Source organism: Stegodyphus dumicola, chromosome 7 (genome assembly GCF_044657685.1).
Source record: "Stegodyphus dumicola isolate Sdum_Otavi_A_Nest chromosome 7, ASM4465768v1".
Classification (NCBI taxonomy): Eukaryota; Metazoa; Arthropoda; class Arachnida; order Araneae; family Eresidae; genus Stegodyphus; species Stegodyphus dumicola.
Window position 1 is genome coordinate 148,150,641 of NC_140774.1, and position 22,014 is coordinate 148,172,654.

Below are 22,014 nucleotides of genomic sequence, written 5' to 3' on the forward strand. Positions count from 1 at the left end.
TTGTTAATAATTAAACTAAATTTAAACACTCTCCTGCCTTCTCTTTGATTCGTGTCAGATATATTCGCTCGGACTAGAAGTATATGCGAACTAAGACTGATGCCTAGTGGAGTGGCATTCTGAATCTGGTAAAGACAACAGTGTTTCTCGCTAGCTGTTAGGGTCTGTTGTATGAATTTAACTCTATTTTGATAATTGTTATGCATTACAAGGCATGTTGCTTTGTTTGTTAACACTATTGTGAGAATTCAGAAAACTTTTTCTGAGTTGTGTGTGAGTGAATAAATAAAGTTCTTGTAAAATTGTATCCCTCTTTATGTACAAGATGACTATAGACAGGGTGATAATTTTCCACACAAAGAGATAATGTTTCACACATTTATCACCTATTTAGAGCAAAGAAATACAATTAAGTACGCATATCTAATTATACAGAATATTAGAGTATTATCTTACAATAGTATATAGTATATATTATCTAAGAATAGTTATATGTATTATCTTAGAATAGTATATATAAATATTAGCATGAGTATTATCTTAGAATATTTTCGTTGAAAGAGTGTAAAAGTAGTATTTGAATTCATTATTTAAGTAATTTTACCGATGCTACACATATACAACATTTTATGCAATCAGTTCCAAAATGAAAAGTTTTATTTGTGTGATAAAATTTATGAAATGGGATTGGAAATGAAGTATTGATGATCATGTAATAAGTTATTCTTGAACGATCTGCTAAGGCGAACTTAAGATTTCCTTCGTTACACGTATTTTCAGCTTAAACGCGGAGTACATTGCATTCACATAAAGGACCATTTCCACAACACACTTATCTCTACGCTGTGCGCAAGATAGATATCTGCGAAGTCGCACAAACAATTTTACCTGTCTTACTCCCACCTGTAACTTGATATTAACGTATAAAACATTCAGGATTGACCAAATCATGCGTACACAGCTATTAACTTGTGTTTCTTTCTTTCCCTCATCCTCACTAGAAATGTGGGTTTTAATTTGCGAGCGGAAGTGGAAGTTAGGAAGAGAGAATTGGCAACTTAGGTCAGCAAGCTACTTATTTCCGGATACATCCGCTTGCTGCCCACTCTGGTTTTCGTGAATACCTTTTAGCTTTTAGTTAACTTAAAATATGCACTTTAATATTGTAACTATCCTTCCGCAATTTACGATCGTAATGTACGTCATCATCACTGCACGAAAAGTATTTAGGGGAATTTAACAAATTAGAGGACTCCACACTCTCTTGCAATAGTTGTTACTATGGTTATGAGGCAAGATATAATGAAAAAATAGTCTTGAAGTCGATATTTTAAAGTAACAGATCATAATACTATTTATGATTAGAGATTGCCTATATATATTTGTAGTCAGGTTGCTACGTATTAAATCCTCTAAAAGTGTTATTCGTATTTATTTTTGTTGTAATCTAGGAACCCCAGAGATAACGGTTTTAACTGTAATATCACGTTCATAGCGAATAAACTTTAGTCTAGATTTTATTCTTGTTGTTTATTATTACTTTAAATTTGGAGGAAATGAAGCCATTTCTAGCACAAGAAAATTGAACAAGCTTTTAGTTTAAAGGTAAATTGGACCTTACAATCAACAAAATACCACAAAATTGCAAAATAGTTAAATTTTTCATCATTTCCATAAAACATATCTAGTTACTAGTCTATTTTATCCTTTATTAGCATAAAATAAACACAAACCTGTTACACACAGAAGTTAAAATTCGCCTATATATTACCGCTCAAAGGTTTGCAAGCTCTGTATGGCACCATATTTTAAGCAAGGAAATTCGCTTGTTGTCTTATACTCTCAATCGTGATTGAAATGATTTATCGTAGCCTGAGGCTGGCTTAAATAGGTATTCTCTATTGTGTTATGACCACCACATTTGAAGCTAATGAGGTCACGTGAACGTGAAGGTCTTCTTATTATCTTAAATGTGGTTGTACACTTGATTATATTAAACTGATAAACAGTTTAAGGGCATTATTTTACTCTTATGTGCGTAGTTTAACTAATTAAAAGTTTTAATAAAATCTGCAATAATTCTTTAGGTTCTCCTCATTATCCCACTTGTTGGGGGGGGGGTAAAAGGCCTGGGGTATATAAATTTATGCTTTGCCCAGCACATAAACTGAAAACATAAAAACAAAACATACAGAAAAGTGAAATGTATTTTTTGCTTAAATGGCTCAAAATATAAAAATTCTAAATTATCATAATATTTTGCGAAGTGCTTAATATAATGCCCATTATTGATATGTACTACATTGCAAAAAAATAGAGTAAGAAGGCTTCGTTAAGAGGTTTTTATCTTAGCCTCCAAGTTTTATAAACTGTGTCCAGGTTTTTAGAAATATATTTAGGATTAAGTTGTATGTACACAGTATATAAATACAGACTAGAATTTGAATTTAATATTCCACTAGAAAATTCTAATTTAATACGAAAATTTTTGTTGTTATATATCTTCAACCCCAAAATTTATTTTCCTCATTTTACTATTTTTATCCATTCAGTTCAAGTGTTCTCTTTAAAAAAATAATTAGCAAATATTCTTTTTTTATTTGTCCATTTTTCGTTTACATTTTTTTGTTCGGTGCTTTTTAAGCTCTTTAGTCTTCTCTTTCCTAAGTTCGCGTTCCAAATGACAAATGGAGACGTATGTGCCCCAGTGCCCTATTTAAACTTCACTGATAGACCATTATTTGTGTAAAAGCAGGGTAGAGAATCACTTAAAAGCTTTCTACAATTTCCATTTTCCAGAATTACAATGCAATTTAACAGCATGCAAAAATAAGTTTGATATGCCAAAGTATTCTATCCACTTAAACTTTTCTCTATATTTCACTCTTTCCAAATAATCACAGTCAGAAATCAGAGGGAGAGAGAAATATTCAGCGTTGAGAAAATGTTTAAATGCCTAAAGAAAAGCATTCCCAAACAATTCGTTCATCTGAAGTTTTCCAAGAATTTAAAATTTCCAGTTCTCCATGAAAGAGTCTTTTCGTTCTTTGTTTGAAGTTAGGATTTCCAACTATTCAAGTTCCAAATTTCCAAACGAATATGTTTATGATTTGCTTTCGATTCTTTTTTTTTCTAACTTTCTTTTACAGAAGCATTCACTGTAAAATGTAAAACGTATTGAAGAATAATTCCACACAAATTCGAGACGTATTCCGGAGAATTCCGAATGGAATATTAAAGATGATTATTTATTTCGTTGAATAATGCCTAGAAGTGACTTCAAGCGTTTACTTTAAAATCAGTTTGCATTTTTAAGGAAAAAGTATTCTAAGTAATATTTCTTAAAATTTAATGGGATTATAGTTAATGTTTTTATGTTTATGGGGAAGAACATTTAATGTATCAAGAAATATGTACTTATATTTAAGAAAAGCTACATAGTCATGTCAGATTAGCATGAAGTGCAAAAGAATTAAACTATGTCACTCTTAAAATATTAAAGAATATACTTAGTAGACATATAATATTATAGTTATTAAAGCAACAGTTTTCATAATTTGTTGACTCGCGGAACCCACAAAACTAATTTGTCGATTCAAGATACCAATGCATTTATAACTTTTTTTTTATGAATTCTACCATCCCCAGGAAAATAAATTCAAAAAGGCGATTTAGTATAACGCGGACGCGTCACAGAAAAGTTTTATATTCTTTCTCTGTCAGATAGTTATGTTTCAGATTCAATCACAAAACTCGGCAATATATAAAGGAAGCGAATTGTCACTCGCAATATATTTTGAATTTAATAACTCAACGATTTTAAAGAAATATGTGGCCACTGCGTGAAATATATATTTTTATCTTCCACGCGACATACTAAGATATTCATTTTTTCTCAATATTATGTTATTAACAACTTAAAAGTATTTAAAGACAATAAACGCAGATTCTTTTCAATTACTATTAATTGCACTAGCAGAACCTGTGAAATTATGCTAGCTGGATTTATTAAAATCATCAGTATTTATAAGGAATTGTGCCCGTTCTTTTGTTTGTCTGTATGTATTTCATGGAAATTTATAATTTTGTTCTGATCTTGACAAAATGTTGAATAATGACCTTCAAAACAAGAGGAAGGTCGCTGCCTACATTTACGATTTCGAAAACTCACCCCATTAGGTCTACACTCAGGCATTTTTATTAGACCGTTGCGCTAAGTTCACTCGTCTCAAGTCCCTATCGTATACGCTTCCGCTACACAGGACTGAGCGTTGAAAGGGACATTTTTCAGACCATGCTCATGAAACTTATGTCCCAATCACATTATGTTTCGGCTAAGCGGGACTTGACATCGAAAGGGACAATTCTCAGAACCCGCACATTTCCAGGTAATCCACGTAGCTAGGTTAGCATTTTCATTTACTACAAAGACTTGAACGGCAAACAGTAATCGATTATCGATCAGATTGGGATCACGTGATCCTTCAGAAGCAGAACATTCGTCTAATTGGTTGATCTCTACCCGGAACAAGGCTCCAGTCCAGACATTTTCGGTGGGTTTGAAAAAATCCCGCGTAGCCGCTGCATCGTTTCCCACTTCCAGAGGGGCTCTTTTTTTAGGTATCCTCCCGTTTAAACCAGTGCTACCAGAATCTCGTTTCTCAGAAAAGTCGCTTAAAGTGATAAATCTTGACGCAGCTAGGTTACCATTTTCAGTTACTAATTAGACTTGAACGCCAAACAGTAATCGATTATCACTCAGAGTGGGATCGCTTATCCTTCAGAAGCAGAACTTTCGTCTGATTGGTTGATATCTATTCGGGACAGAGCTGCAGATGGAAAATTTTCGGCGAAGTTTTAAAATATACCGCTTAGCCGGGACATCGTTTCCGTAGCTAGGCGGGACTTTGCATCCAGCGGAGCTGTTTCTTCTAGCAACCGACCCGTTTAAACCAATGCTACTAGAATCTCGTTTCTCAGAAAAGGCCCCTCTAGCGGATATCGTCACTAAATGTAATAAACCCTTTAAGTTCACGCCGCCGTTGTTGTGTTCCCGCTATCAGTACGAGTCATTTATAATTTTTTTTCCAAGAACTAAATATTCATGTCTTCATACAATATCGTATTTGAAATCACGTCAATCATTCTAGGTTCGCGCCAGAGTTTTTGCATTCTCGCTATCATGTATGCTAAGAAAGGAAGTCATGTATGCTAAAAAAGGAATTTATAATTTTTTCCAAAAAATAAATATTTGTATTTCTAGACAATATCGTATTTCAAATCACGTCACCTATTTCAGGTTCACGTTGCAAATGTATCGATCTCGCATGTGATTTCCATAGGAAAAACATAGATAAATAAGATTAAACAAAAATAAATATTCAAAAATTATTATTCAACTATAATATTATTCACGAAATGTATCTCATTTAATTACGTGTGATTTGGGGTAAAGATAACAGTAGAGGTAAACATATTAATTAATTATTTATTTTAGATATTTAATTTTGCAGTTCATATGACATAAAAAATCTTTCCAAATTTTAATTTTGACTTTCAGAATGCGTACAGAAATTGCATAGAACTCCAGGTTCGTGGACCACAGTTTGAAGAATACAATATTAAAGGTGAAAGGTCTATTCTTAGAACAACAGTATTCAGTGCAGTAGCCACTATATGCGTGTGATTTATTAATAAGTGAAATGTGTCTATTGAAATAAATAACACATTTTAAAAATTTCAATTGCAAATAGTTAAATTTAGGATAAAAACTATATACAGGTAAAGAAAAATTTCAATCACATAAAAAAGAATTCTTTCTTCAATGATAACATATATTAGACTACCGCTTTAAATATTCTCTTAAGCAAAAGAGTATTCTGAAATTTAAATTTCGCATCATTATCTTCATGTTGATTAGATATACTTTTTCATTTTAGGTATAGTTTTTCACAGCATTACTAAAGAAAGTAATATACAGCTAAATAGTCAAAAGACGCAGATACGCACGTTACATTGACTTTTGCCTTGTCAGCCTACATGATTACTTTGCAAAGGTAAGTTTTCGAAGAACAAAGATCACCATTAAATGATATTAGATTAGTTTAGTTTTATGTGATTATGGCAAAGCCTCGACGGCTACCTCGCTAAGGGGAGGAATGCCTTCGTGGAGGACTTTCTAAGGGAACTGGCTCGTATACACGTTACACATTGAGAAAACCATGAAAACTCCCATGCAGCCTACCTTCTCGTGGGGATTCGAACCTCGAATGAACTACCAGTGTTCAGCGATTTCACCGCTCGCCGCTGGTGGGCGATATTAGATTATGAATGGTGAATTTACTTTGATTGTTTTCGGCTGGTCCGGAATTTTAATTTCCTTGTTTCAAGTAAGTTTATCTAATTTTTTTTTCCCTTTTGCTTCTAGATGCGCTCTAGATTCTTTCGGCTTAATCTTTTTTTGGTCAAGTTATCTTTTCCTTTGCTGGGGGTGTTCTCTGTTTGTTTCAACTTTTGGTTCAGTTCGGTGTTTAATTCGTTTATGATTTTTTTGGCACTGTTGGTTGACTGGAAAGTTAAGGTGTATTTTATTTTCCTCACTAGTGTTTTTTTTTTTTTTGTTTGTGTAATTTTATTAACTGGTTTTGCAGATGGATTTTATGACGCTTCACTCCTGTTGCTGTTTAATTGGTTATATGAGTTGCATTTAGATTTTGAATTTAATTTGTTAAACTTAATGCTTTGTAAGTAAATTTTTTTTATCACTGCTCTCCGTGACAACTAGTTTTGAATGGATTATTTGTATGGCACTTAACTTGGTACTATTTTGAAATGCTGTTTTGTTTTGTTTTGAAAAAAAATTTTGATGCTCAAAATTTTTTTTTCCCTGGTGCGTGGGGAAAATGTTATGACGTGAATTCCAATTATTAAAATGTGTTTCAAGTCATTATTATTCTAATACTTTTATTTGTATTCATGTGTATTTTAATCTGGAAAAAAGTATTCTTAAGCTCTTAAGGTTTTATTTAACTTGTTATTCTTGAGTAGGAATTGTAACAAAGGCGAGAGACGGTTGCAATAGCCATCTGGTTTATGGCCTTTTTACTAACAGTGGAGGCAGTAGGGTATGTGTGTCGCCCTTTTTTTTAGCTAATGCGTGTGAAGCGGAAATTGTCTTCCTGTCGCTTTGTAAAGTTTGCAGTTTTGCGTACTTCAAGACAGTGGGGGTTAGGTAATTGGATGCTTGTAAAGTTTAGTTTCTCTTTTTAGTTGGGGGGTCTATTTTTTTTCTCACGTTATGTGTACAGATGTTTTTCGGACTGCATTGTCAAATTTTCTGGTGTTTGATTCATCATGGGTGTGTCATTTTCTCAATTTAGATAACATAAAATTCCGGGATTGGTAAGATTTAATTTTATGATTTTTTGAAAGCCTATGAACTCACAGAGGCGGAGAAACCGAGATTTCCTGGGTGCTTGCACCAGGCTAGAGATTATTCTGATTCTGATTTTCTAGAAGAGTAAGAGGAGAAAAAAGTGGGGGCTTGACCCTTCGGGTCTTGCTCCCGCGAACCACTTGAACCAGCGGTCTGCGGTGATAGTTGTAGCAAAGTCTGATTTGAGTGAATTTTGAGCAGCCGCGATGTGAAAGAAAAGAAAAAAGCGAACGCGGGGCGTTTTGTCCTGCTGCCGGCCTTGTCATGCGGCCGGTTGCCGGGGCAAGATGACTGGGTACCGTTTTTCTTCGCTCTAGTGGATTCATTCTTTTCTGCGGGATATTAAAAGTTTTGTGCGAGATGCAAGAGACATTTTCTTGCGAGATGTCTAAAGAAATGTGCGCGGGCTGCAAAGGGCATTTTTAATGAGAGCTGATTGAGATGTATAGAAAAAATTCTACCAAGAAAATTTAGCATAGATTTTCTCTCTTCACCTGAATCGCCGGTTAATCTCCAAGAGCCTTTTCCCGAAACATTCAGCATAAATGTTGCCTCGCCGCTTCGATGATGCACGCGATTGTACTAAAAACTGGTGTATATTCAGCTACCTGTTATTGAATTGAATAAAGATCCTTCTGAATTGGACTATTGGTTCCCACCTAATGGACAGATAAAAGATCCTTCTAAATTGGGCTATTGGTTCCCACCTAATGGACAGATAAAAGATCCTTCTAAATTGGACTATTGGTTCCCATCTAATGGACAGTCAAAGCGATTCCTGGCTGTTTAAAGAATTATTAGACTGTAATTTCCACTCGTGATTCCTAATGACTTTTACTCCCATGCAAAGAAAAGAAAGAAAAGGTTGTCACAGAAAGAAAAATGGGCTTGGCTCATTTCCATGTGGATTGTACACTAAGGATCCTGCTAATCAGGAAAAACTGTTTTCCATCTGTGAGTGAAATTTTTAAGTATATTTTCTCTCTCTCTCTCTTTCTTAGTTTTCCCGAATGCAGAACAGTTAATAATGATTTATCTACCTGTATATAGTTATTACGTATATAAATTAAATATTACAGTTAGTGATATTGAGAAGTTATTTAAAATTTAAAGTGAATGCCAGTTTTTAGAAGGATTAAATTTTGTTATACCTACTTAATTTGAAAAAAAATAATGTTAATCTTAATTAATGTAAGCTGTAATTTGGTGTAGTATTATGTGTTATTTTGGCTTAGAAAAATATGTGGTAGGATTACTGATCAGTTATCCATTATTTAATTATATAAAATAGTCAAGAATTTAATAAATGTGTGTTTAAAATTTAATTGTATTTGCGTATTTATGTTGTGTATATTTTACTGTGGTCTGTCATGTCCCTCCATTTGTTTGAGCCGGAAGGCTTTTAAGAAACATGGAGTTTAATTGAATTTGAGGTTATTGATTTTTCCTTTTACATAGGTTACTCACAACGCAAACCTAAAATTTAAATTGTACTACCACTAGACGAATGTTTATAAGAAATATGATATGATTTTATGAATTAGATTTTGAATGTGAATTATTTGATATTTGATTTTTTTTGTTAATTTTGTCCGGCACCATGAATCAAAGTTTAAAGTTAAAAGTATTAAAAATATAAATTTTTCCGATTTAACATGTATATGAAAACATTGGAACTGAACAGCTTTCGATGTTGCGTAGATGGCTGAGAAGATCGTGGTGGATTGAAGATAGAGCTAAGTGGAAAAGCACGATGATGCATTTAGCACAACGGATTTTGAAGAATCAAAATCTTAATTTTTTACTTCCTTGTACGAAGTAAAAAGGAAGTATTGTAATCGCGAAAAGTTTCAAGCAGCATATTTCAACAAAAATATCCATTTTGACCGCTATCGAATGCAATTTAACGATGTTTTTGCGTGATATCTATACGTAAGGACAGAACAAAATACTCTTTTCCTTCAAAAAAATTGTAAAACTGCTTTAAAATTAATTCTGAAGAGAATTTTTCGTGGCGTCTGTACGAACGTATGTACGTACGTGCGTACGTACGTATCTCGCATAACTCAAAAACGAGTAGCCTCAGAACGTTCAAATTTGTATATAAGACTGCTATAACATGTAGATGTGCACCTCGTATTTTGGTTGCAATCGGCCGAACCAAACGTATATAAATATATTTATATATATATCCACTCTGTTACCCGGCTCAGTGATCTCAGTTTCTTTACTCTTATATGTTTGTAAATTGTACATTTTTTGCTTTAAAAATAATTGAATTATGTTGTTTTTATCTTCCGGTTAAGGATTTTATGCCTTTAGTAAATCTGTGTGCAATATTTTTAGAATTATCATTATTTAAAGTTGTTTATGTGCCGCTAAGCCTGTTTTTAATGGCGGCCATTGATGTTTACTTTTGAAACAGGAGACTAGTGGATTTGTTGCCAATCTAGAGAAACTTAACTTCGCAACAACAAAGATAACGCATTCATTTATTATTGCCAATTAAATCATGCTTAATTCTTTCTGGAATTGTTTCGAGGAAATAAGTGTTTAAGATTTACTTCGTAATTTTTAATATAGATATTTTGAGTTTTTATGTATTTTTGCCTTCTCGAAGTGAGAACTGGTGGTGGTGTATTTAATTATGGCAAATCACGCTAGGGCTATCTGCCTAAGAGGAGGGATGCCTTTCGTGGAGGACTTTCTAAGGGAAACTAATGTGAGAACTGAATTAATTAAATGAGAAATACTCAATCGTCTGTGAAAAACTGTTTCTTTTTTGTTTTGTTTGCTTAATTTCTTTTATACATTATTCTAGCTTTATTGAAGTATTTGAATAGAACAGGTGGCAACGATTAGATAATTCTATTCTTTAAATGATATAAATTTTGTGCATTATGAGTTATAATATGAACGAAATATATACGTTAACTGTTATATAATTATTGGATTATATAACAGTTAACTTAGTTTCCGTTATATAATTATAAGTTAACTGTTATATAATTATTAATACTGTTAAGTGAATCTAGCGCCAGAGTGTCGCTATGGTAAACAAATACTAGAGTGAATTTTAAAGAATGCATTTATCTATTGTGGTTTATGCGCTGTCGGCGAAGTAGATTTAATTCAATCCAATAAGTTTAAATGAAATGCAAGAAAAAATGCGTATAATTTAATATTCCAATTTAATATTCCAATACAAGGAAGTCATGTTGTGTATACATCAGATTTTTTACGTATATCAAACGATCGTTTTGTAAACAAGAAAGATATTTCTCAGAACTCTAAAATGTGCAATTGTTTTAAAAGAATACAGCGCTTAAAATCATTTACTGAATTAAAAATGTTTTGACTTTCAGTGAAATGTCAAACTGAGCCTAAATATCTGTTAAAATTTTATAACGATAGTTTTTTTTGTTTAAAACATAATATGTTTTGTATTTTCAGAATTATATCCTTCACATATTGCTGCTCTAATGCTTTTTCTTCCAGCCTGCTCAACCAACCTTTCTTTTGAAGGGGGGATATGTAAGATATAACAAAATATGATAGCTGTTTCACTTTTTTTTAAAATGGCGACCTCAAAATTAACATTCTAACTTTGGTGATCTTTCCCTGGGTTCATCTTTTCTCTCGAATTTAATTCTAATTTCTATGTTACGTAACGTCGTCTGGAGCGGCGTCGCAGCCGATCATCACGGCTGCCATCAGACTGGCATCGTATAGTGTTCAGCGATTAATCCCACGTGACTCTTGAAGCAGATGATCACCGTGTTCGGGGCCAGAGGTCCCAATCAGCCTTTGGTTTACAAAGGCATACAGCCATAACCCCTGGTGAGATGGTGTGGGGCGCTATTTCGTATGACAGCAGGCCATCTTTAGTTATCCTCCGTACATCTTTAACAGCTCAACGATATGTTGATACAACCTGTGGTCGGTTGCATTACCCTTCATAGTACGTCATTCTGGGGCCATTTTCCAAAAAGATAATGACATGCCACATAGCGCTCGCATATTTCTGGACTGTCTCCGTGCGATTGATACTCTTTCTTGGCCAGCAAGGTCACCAGACCTTTCACCAAACGAACATGTCTGGGGCACGGTAGACTGCCAGATTCGGGCACCACAGAATATCGCAGATCTGGAGCGACAACTGATGGCAGAATGTCTCGCAGGATGACATTAGGAACTTCTACCGCTCGTTGCCTTGACAAATTCAAGCATGCATTGCCGCCAGGGGCGGTTCGACCAACTATTATTTTGAACACGCAATGAGTGATTGTGAGCCGTAAACAGGTACTATGACCTTGGTTTTTTAATCATTTTATTATCTGTGTATGAGCTATATACGTATTCAATTTCATCAAAAACTACCACTTCCTACATGGTGCTTCGTTTTTGTTTGCAAAAGAGTGTATTTTATATCTTAAAAAATATTATTTTAGAAATTTTTCATGGCTATTCTTTTATTTTTTGTTCAGTTTTGTTTCTTATTTTCACTGAATTTAGACATTATTACTGCTTTCTGTAGAATTTATTTTCCGCTTTTATTTTTGTTATTTCATAAGGATGTGAAAATACGTTTATAAAGATTTTAATATTTTAGTTAATTACCATAAATTAAGCGCGCGCGTGTTTGTGTGTGTGTAAAATAGTTTAGAAATTAAAAAAAAATACTGAAATTAATTATTAAATTTGCGCAGTATGCTATGAATTCAATTAAATAATTAAAAGCGATAATTATTAATAAATTCCATTAAATCAAGAAAGAGTGTTGAGCCTTTCCTTGATTTAATTACTATCTCTTGATTGTACACTGGTTATCATAAATTAAGGAAAAATCGCAAAAATAGCGATAACTCCCTCAAAAACAAGCCAAACCGTGTAAAATTTGAATATGTTGCCAAGTAAGAGCAGCTAAGTAAAACTGCGATATGCAAATTAGTGGCGCTGTTTTCGGAATACATCATCTGCGAGGAGCCAAGTCCATGTTTGAGAGCAAGCCCGCATATTTCACTGTGACAGTGACATCAGAAATCTGAGATAGCCAATTCGTAACAATGACCTCCAGGCATCATTTGCCTGCAGAACTGCGATGGAGAGCCATTGGGAGAATAGAGGGAGGACAAAGTCAAACAGAAGTGGCCAGATGACTAAATGGGATTCCTTCTGTGGTTCATAGACTTTGGAGGCAATTTCAAACCACAGATTCGGCATTTAGCAGGTTCAGCCAAGGACGGTAAACTGCTACGACGAGGGCCGATGACCGATATTTGACGTTATGTGCACGCAGGAATAGAACCGCTACTCCGACTCTCCTTAGATTCTCCCTTGCTGCAGCCTCCGGAAGGTTCGTATCAACGTCAACTGTGCGTAGAAAAGGCTTCACGAAAGTGGTGTGTATGCGAGGCGACCAGCCATTTGTGCACCGCTCACATCACGCCATAGGAGGGACCGTTTTCAATGGGCACGAAAACATGTCCACTGGACGCCTGATCAATGGAGGGCGGTTCTCGTTACGGATGAGTCCAGGTTTAGTCTAAAAAGCGATAGCATGCGTTATTTGATATGAAGAGAACCTCGAACCCGTTATCATCCGTAAAGAGATGCATACGGAAGGAGTAGTGTCTGTGTTTGGGGTGGCATCTCTTTGGGTGGACGCACAGACATAAGCGGAACCGTGAATTCTGAGATTTATAGAGACGACATCCTTGATGTTTATGTGCGCCCTTATGCCTGGGCATTAGGTGATGCTTTCCTGTTACAGGACGATAACACAAGACCACACAGGCCTCGTATCGTAGATGATTATTTTCAACAGGAAACAATTATGCGCATGGAGTGGCCAGCTCGATCCCCGGACCTGAATCCTATCGAACACGTTTGGGATGCTTTAGGGAGACGTCTAGCTGCTCTCTATCTGCCCTCTCAGACCCTTGTCGCGCTTGCAACTGCTTTGCATGAGCAATGGCTCTCGCTTCCTATGGAACCGATAGACCGCATAATTGAAAGCATCACACATCGCTTGTATTGCTTCTAGAGGCGATCGTATTCCATATTGAAGGTACTCTTCCTATAGCAAACTGACACCTTCGATTTGTTCATTTTATACATGTGCTAATTTCTATACTACCATATTTGTCTGGTAATTTCTTTTTACATTATTTGATACCTTACTGTGTGTTGTATACTGTGGGTAAGTTTCATGAAATTCTACATGTAACTTTTTCAGTAATTGTGAATTTGTGATCTTTCCTTAATTTATGATAACCAGTGTATAATTATATATATGTATATATGTTCATCGCATACATTTGAAACTCTTATGTTTGAAAATTATATTCCTTTTCGCAATGAATGAATTCGCACTATCATTTACATGAATTGGACAATAACTAGTTGGTTAGTTTTACATGCACAGTTTTAATACTTTTACATGGTAACTTTAAAGCGGAGTTAATTTGAGGAAAGATGATTCATTTTGAAATGAGAATGCGAATGTTAAAGGAAGTGATAATATGAAATAATATTTAATATTATGAAATCTATTCTTTATGCAGCAATGTAAGAAAAAGAGTTTGGTTAAATAGTAAGAGTAATAGAAGTGTTAAACAGTAAAGTATCAAATAAGAAACAATACGAATTGGTGTAACATGAGTAAATCTTCAAGACTAAAGTTTCGAAGGTTAAACAGAACATTCTTCTTTAGCTGCAGGAACTAAAAGAAAGAGGAATAAATAAAAATGTCTCCACAAGAAAAACAACAGAAAGATATTCGAAAATGTTCTAGCGAGAGGATAGAAAGCGAAGACACTGGTGCCATCTGCTGATCGAAAAGTAAACAAAAGACAACTAAGAAAAGAATTTTTATGAAGCTAACAATAAAGAGGATGAGAACTGGGATCCTTTACCAAAAACTAAATGGGCATGAAATGGCCTCCAAGGTCTGTAATTTGAGGAAAACAGACACCTTTTAAATACCGTTGGCTGCATCGAAAGTGAGAAAAATAAGTTATATAAAGTATTTCTTTAAATACACTTTATATATGAAACAGCTTGAATCTACCGAAAGAGTTATGGTAGTGTTGTAACTTTATAAAAATTTATTCACTTCTTAGTTATAGCAAATATATATATAGAGAAATAGTTTGAAAAACAGATTAACTTCAAATTCTCTTGCGTCAAAATAAATGGAAAGCTGATGTGAAAACTTAAACGAGAGAAGCAAACTATATTTAATGCGCAACTTAAATAAAGATAAATGTGAATCTTTTGACAACTCCTATTTCTTTCGCGACTGGCAGACGTGACTGGCATTTTGCTTTCGTTAAATTCAAAGCAAAAAAATGTCTTCTCAGCTAAGTAGTTACTCTCGGATGGCAGAAGAAATATGACCACTTTATGCATTTGCGAATGAGAATGCAATTATTCCTTTTGAGGATTAAGAAATATTCCATCATTTTTTTCATTAGTTGAATTAAATACAGAATTCTTACTTAGTATAGTTATGTAAGTTACTCTAAACCGTTGGAAACTCAAGTTCACCAGACAGGGGATGTTTATGAACGTCTAATTAGTAACGATAAGAGAAGAAACAAAAACTGATGCAATAAGGTTTTGAACTGGTTTCGCACATTGTTTAGATAAGGATTAAATTGTTTACATGTCACACATATACTATTTCGGCTGTGAGGAAGCTTTTGTTTCTGTAAATGTCTTTTAATACAAGTGCAAACATATTTAATGGATAAATATTTAATAATAAAAAAGGTAGAGAAGTTCAACGCGTTAATTAGAAGAAATAAGTAAAAATTCTATAGCCAGCTGGAGTTTCATTAAAGCTTAGACCAACATTTTCAGAGCGTTACATATCCACCAGCGGAGGAGCGGTAAAATCTCTGAACACTTTTAGTTCTGACTTGGATTCAATTCCAGGAGAACGGGCTGGCTGCATGGGCGTTTTCGCGGTTTTCTCCTTGTATAACGTGTATATGAGTCATTTCCCTGAGAAAATCTTCCGCGAAGACATCTGTCCCCTTAGGCAGCTACCCCTAGTGTGCTTTACCATAACAACTAAACCAAGCCCAAGCGTTAAATTACGGTGGTTAATAATTCGCACTGCAGTTGCAAAGGCCAAATACTTGACCTTCATTCATACGGCATTCGTAAAATTCTTCGTGGATGCATTTTGCATATATAGGACAAATCCGCAGATCTTTAAAAATTCAGCACTAGCGAGCATACAAGTTATACCGTGCTAGATTTAGACTTGATGAGATCCTAAGCTATTTGAGGTATGGAGGCTTTTCTAAGGGGTATGGGACAGTTCTTTTAGAAGACCTCTACGTTTTGGGTGCCTTAAGTTATAGCTTGGATAGCTTATACGCAAATAAGAAACTGAGTTATGCTAAAAAAAAGAAAGTCGAAAGTTCAACTGCTTTCAATTGTTGGGAAAAGAAGTATGATTTTCAGTTTTCATAGGCTAAAATGATTGCTTAAACTGTTCATCTTACATCCTGGATTACTTAAAAGCTACTGAAAACTTCCTGCAAAGAAATCTCATTAATAATGGAAATTCTTAGTATTCCCAGCTCCGCCTTCATTCTTTTGACCAGTTGTTACAATTCTTTCATCTAGTACTAGGTTTCATCGGGTTCGTCACCCCAAAAACAGTTAAACTAAGTTCTTACGAAATTGCAGTCAGAGATAAAATTTTCGCTTACTGTATAAAAGATTTTTTGTTTGCATATATGTGCAAGTTATTACGTTGAACCTTTTTCACTTCCTTGCACGAAGTAAAAAGAAAGTATTCTAATCGCGAAAAATTTCGGGTATCATATTTCAACGAAAATATCCATTTTGAAGGCTATCGAATGCAATTTAACGATGTTTTCGCATGATATCTGCACGTAAGGACAAGAAAAGAAACTCTTTTCCAAAAGCAAAATTATAAAACTGATTAATAATGAATTTTGAAGAGAATGTTTCCTGGCGTCTGTACGTACATATCTCGCATAACTCAAAAAACGAGTAGACTCAGAACGTTGAAATTTTGTTTGTAGGACTGCTATAACATACATGTGCACCTCTTATTTTGATTGCAATCGGCCGCAATTGTAAAATATCAACAACAGAAAAGTTTCTTAAGTGCGGCTAAACCTACTTTTTGATTACCATGACGGCCATGTTTGTTTACATTTGAAACTTAGCAGAATAATGGATTTGTTGCCAATCCAGAAAAACTAAGCTTCGTAACAACAGAGATAATGCCTGCATTTATTATTGCGAATTAGATCATGCTTAATGCAGTATGGAATTTATTCGAGGAAATAAGTGTCTAAGTTTTACTTCGTAGTTTATAATATATATATTTTGAGTTTTTATGTATTTTTGCATTGTCGAGAAGTGAGAACTGAATTAATTGAATGAGAAATACTGAATCGTCTGTGAAAAACTGTATCTTTTTTGTTTGTTTGTTTGTTTGTTTAATTTCTTTTATAAATCGTTTTAGATTTATTACAGTATTTGAATAGAACATGTGGCAACGATTAGATAATTCTTCAGATGATATAAATTTTGTGCATTCTAGAAAATGAATAAAATGTAACGCTGTTAAATGAACCTAGCACCAGAGTGTCACTATGATAAACAAATATAATTCATTTTAAAGAGTGCATTTATTCTGTTGCAGTTTATGCTGTATCGACGAAGTAGATTTAATTCAATCCAATAAGTTTAAATAAAATGCAAGGAAAAATGCGTATAATTTAATATTTCGTACAAGGAAGTCATGTGGTGTACACATGAGATATTTTTTCTTCAATTCTTTCATTTTTTTTAGCCAAAAATGAGCTTTTAGTCTTGAAATCGAATTTTGCGTCGAATCACTATAAATGCGTCGTTTCACTTTCCATTAGAGTTTGTTGTAATGTGTCAACATAAAAGATATTATCAACATTTTCAACTGATATCAACTGATTATCAACATTATCAACTGATATTTATCAAATTGTAAGACCCTTACATTCGTTGGATGTCTGTGGCGCATCGGACTGCATCTGCAACAGATGACAGAGCTTTTGTTCGCACCAAGTGACAAAGCAGAATGAAACAAATCGATTATTGAGGAACAGCTCAGAGCAGGATGCCCTGTAGCGGCCACACCACCGACTCCAAATAACCGCCATCTGCGACGTCGGTTGTTTTAAGCTAGAGCTCATTGGATGGTGGAGTGAAGATCGGTTTTGTTCTCAAATGAGAACTGTTTCTGTTTTGGTGCCACTGGTAAGAAGGAGGCCAAATGGGAGCTTGGAACCCATGTGTCTGCGGTATAGACATATTGAGCTTACACCAGGAGTTATGGTCTGGAGAGCACTTCTCTGAGACAGTAGGAGCACTCTCATCGTGATTCCAATCACCTTGAGAGCAAATTTTCGCGTTAGACTGCTGATTGCAGAGGTTGTGCTGCCATTTCACCCAACGTGCTCAGCAGAGAGCTGACACGTTGCCTTGGCCTGCGAGATAACTCGATTGTTCTCCCATCGAGTATGTATGGGAAATGATTGAATGATGAATCCAGCATCATCCACAAAAGTTACTGATTTGACTAACCAAGTGCAACAGGTATAGGAATCCATCCTACAGAATGACATAGGACACCTGTACAAACAAATGCAGGTGTTTATTAGAGTGCACTAAACATCGTAGCAATTTTAAAGAGACCACTATTTGGCATTTGAAATGACTCGTCTCGCGCATACTGTAACCTGTGGCCTTGAAACATTAAATAAATAAATTACTTAGATATATGCTTTGCCTACATTTCATTCCTCTAAACTCAGGAGTCGACAGCGTTCTTTGGTTGCAGGTTAAAATCAGCTAAAATGTGTGTATTAGTAAGACGTTTTGGGTGAATGGTATTTTCATTTTAGAACAGTCTTTCTTGGTGAGAAATAAGATGAATGTTACTTAAAAATGATTACAAAACTAAAATTATAATTTTAATTATTAAGAAAAGTATAATTAAATTTATTTTTCTCTTCATTATTAATGGCTCCTTTGATGCTGAACTTGTGACGTCAATTTAGTCAAATCAGTCTTATAGTAAGTCGTCTTAAGACGAATAAAAGTATCTGATTTTTCGGTAGTTAAGCTGCTTCTTTTCTTACTTAAAATAAATTTCATGTGTGAAGACTGAAAATATTTGCTGCAATTTATAAGCCGAAGCGAAACGTAGACAAAATGTGAAAGCTAAATTGTGGATTGGTGTTGCCAAACTTATCGATTTTCCCTTGAAATTATGATACAGAGTTTTCAATAAAATTAGATTTAATTACTGCAACTTCATAATCAAACGATAATATAGTTATTATTTTTTATTTTCGGCCTATTTTACGCATTTTTCAAGTGCTTTTTTCATATTTACGTTTTATAATTTATTTTTGTGCAATATTATTTATTTTCGGAACTCAAATTGGCCACTTGAAATTATGAAATGTGTCACTCGGTGATCCGAGGGTTATAGCTTGCCGTGGCCTGCTCTAAACGGATGTTTTCTTGGTGTTGGAATTTATTTTTTATTAAATAGGAAACTCAGGAAGAGAAACTTTTAATTAAAAAAATTTTAATATGTAGTGAAGTTTTCTTTTCTTATTATTCTTACATGAGATATTCGAGAGAATCTCTTAATTTCTTTTAATTTTAATAATGAATTTTAATTCGAAAAAAATTAAGGATTCTCACAACTTTGAAAAAATATAACTAGCCCTTAAAGATGAAAATGAAAGTTAGGTAATCGCTGCAGATGAGAGAAAACATTCGCTTTCGGAAGCCATAGTTTACAACACCACTGAAGAGATTCACGTATTCTTGATTCTAATTGCAATGTGCGCCTTAAAATTTGTACGTGGATCCCCTATCCCGGTTTACGCATTTTTAAAGATATTGCAGTATGTATTATTGAACGCATATAGCTGACGTTTACGTGTGAAAAATCTTGTAATATATTTTACTATAAGTAGAACAAAACTTACCTTTTTGGTTTCTCTGCGACTTTAATCGCACGACAACTGCAATAATGGCACAAAGTAGTAAAACTGTTACGACTGTTCCGACCAAGATGCCAATCAAATAAGTGAGATCTGCTTCGTCCTCTTCAGCTGAAAATATTTGAGGCAAAAATATTTTAATAGTTTTGAAAGATGGACGTTTTGGTCGATCATCATTGACAATATTCAATACAGTTACTACCTCAAATTTATATTGAAGTCAAAATTGATTAAAAATTTTTTTGGTAATATAACAGCAATTTATTTCACCTAAATCCTTCAAGAATATTTTTCAATGAGATAAAACAAAACGTACAAATAATCAAAACACAAATGAAAATTACAAAATACATAAAAATGAAATACATAACGTGCATAACGGAGATAGTTGCATGCATACAGGAATCCTAAAAATAACTTTGACTATACCACGTTTTTTAATCGCATCACAAGCTTGAAAACAAGTCATTTCCAATTTTTTGTTCAAAATTAGATTATATTGTCGATTCCTTCTTCAGAGATGAATACATGCTTTATAATGAAAAAAAAGACTACAAAATCTCTGTTTTCTTTGAGATCATGTTAAGCGTAGAAGATACGTTTCAAGCTCATTGGCAGATTACGTCACTTAAAATATGCTTTATTTAAGTGAATTCTTGGCATTCGAGTAAAAAACATGTCAATTATTTGCAGTTAGAGGGAAGAAGATTTTTGAAGTAAGCAAAAAACAGAACAGAAGATTTTTGAAGCAGGAAAAATATGGTTTTGATGGACGTTAATTAATATTTTTTATTCATGCCTCTGGATGAGGTTTATTAACTTATTTTTCAAACAAAATGGTATTTTCAAATGAGTGGAATAAAATGAGTTGTATGGCTTATATTGTTGGAAACAGAAAATAATAATTGCCTTTGTGTTCTTGCTTCATGTTGAAACAAAAGACTAGAATTTCTTTGTTGATAACTTCTTACTAAACTATAAATGCTATTAACATAAAAAAATTTCCTGGAGAGTTTCAGAAATTTTTAAATTCCAGTGTTAAAATCCTTGATTATATATACACAGAAAAATCAAGAACTTCGGCCGATGTTTGAATGGTTTTGTTTAACTTCTACTTAGCACAGAAGCCTGCGATTCCACCAGGATACTCAAAAACAAAGCTTAAATATGTAAATGTAGAATTGACCAGTGTTGTCTACTAGTCAGAAAGTGTAAACGGGAATTTATTTATGTATTCCAGGATGTATCCAGAATGTTACGTTCTGTTAGCTACCTATTAAATTTTGTTATTTGCTTCGTAATGTAATACCAATTCAGCCATATTCAGATTCTTGTTTTTTTATCTTCAACAACAAATAACATTAATTTGCTTTTGCTCAACAAAGATTATGAATTATTTTAGTATTTAATAGCTATGACGAAACGATTCTCTCTTTCATACGTTGTTCCTGCGGTTAAGATTAGACTAAAGACATTAAATGAACTCAGCCTATAGATAAAGCAAATTATTTCTTTTAAACTTTTCTTCATAACACACAAAGCTTATTTAATTTTGAAGAATAATTTTTGATTTTTAAAATAGTCATTTTGATCACTTCATTCATCGTCAAATTCCATTAGCAAGTTCTTGATATGAGGAGGATTTCAATAACAATAGAAGCTTTTGTTGTTAAATTAACTGAATTCTCTTTCACATGTAGTATATGTTGGTGACGCAATAAACTGGATAATTTTCATCAGACAGATATTTTTGAATCATTTTTATCTAATTTAAATATCTATACCGGTGATAGGATTAATATTTAACTGAGCGATAGTGAAACACAGTGCTAAAATTCTTAAGGGAATAAACATTTAAACGATCATATAAAAAAGAGGTAAGTCTGTTAAAAGCATTTTTAAATATTTTAAATATTTTTCTCATGTGAAATATTTTAAAATTACGTTAAAAACTCCCTTCATATATTTCTGTTAAAATTTATGTTTAGATTTTTTTACTGAAAACAGATTTTCTAGAAAACTTATTATAGAATTAATGTTTATTATTCATTGGAGTATTTTAGAGATACATATGTTATTCCTTTCCACCTTTTACTTCTTATCACCTAACCGTTATTTTAGCAATAGAATACTAGTATCATGGAACATAGGCTGCTAAAAATCTCTATTTAAATAAATATTATTATGAAAACATATGCTTGGATGTATGTAAAAATATAAGTCTCTCTTTCCATAATTTATGTATCTCTTACATATTTTAATATTTTCATAAAAGCGTTTATTTTGTCCCTTCTCGTCAATCCTTTATGAAACGTAAGTAGTATGTCTACATAGACTTTCGGTTAAATTTCCTTCCTGGCTGCAGATATACCAATAAAATATAAATAAAATATGTAGAAAATGTGTAATCTGTTGTGTAATGTGCAGTAAATACCTGCAAGAGTCATGGATAATACACTCTCAAGAAATATTATAATATTATGTTTGCAGACTGCTTATGACAATATAGTGTGCGCCGGAATCTGT

The 22,014-nt window shown here is 33.5% G+C and overlaps 1 protein-coding gene across 1 annotated transcript in view; it reads right to left on the reverse strand.

Moving 5' to 3' along the window:
* Nucleotides 1-22,014, reverse strand: part of LOC118185857 (cell surface glycoprotein MUC18-like) — a 1,126,921-nt gene that overhangs the window by 212,305 nt on the left and 892,602 nt on the right. The window contains exon 9 of the mRNA XM_085820901.1: nt 19,474-19,599. Within this exon, the coding sequence (XP_085677027.1) occupies nt 19,474-19,599 (126 nt within the window). The remainder of the gene's footprint in view (nt 1-19,473; nt 19,600-22,014) is intronic.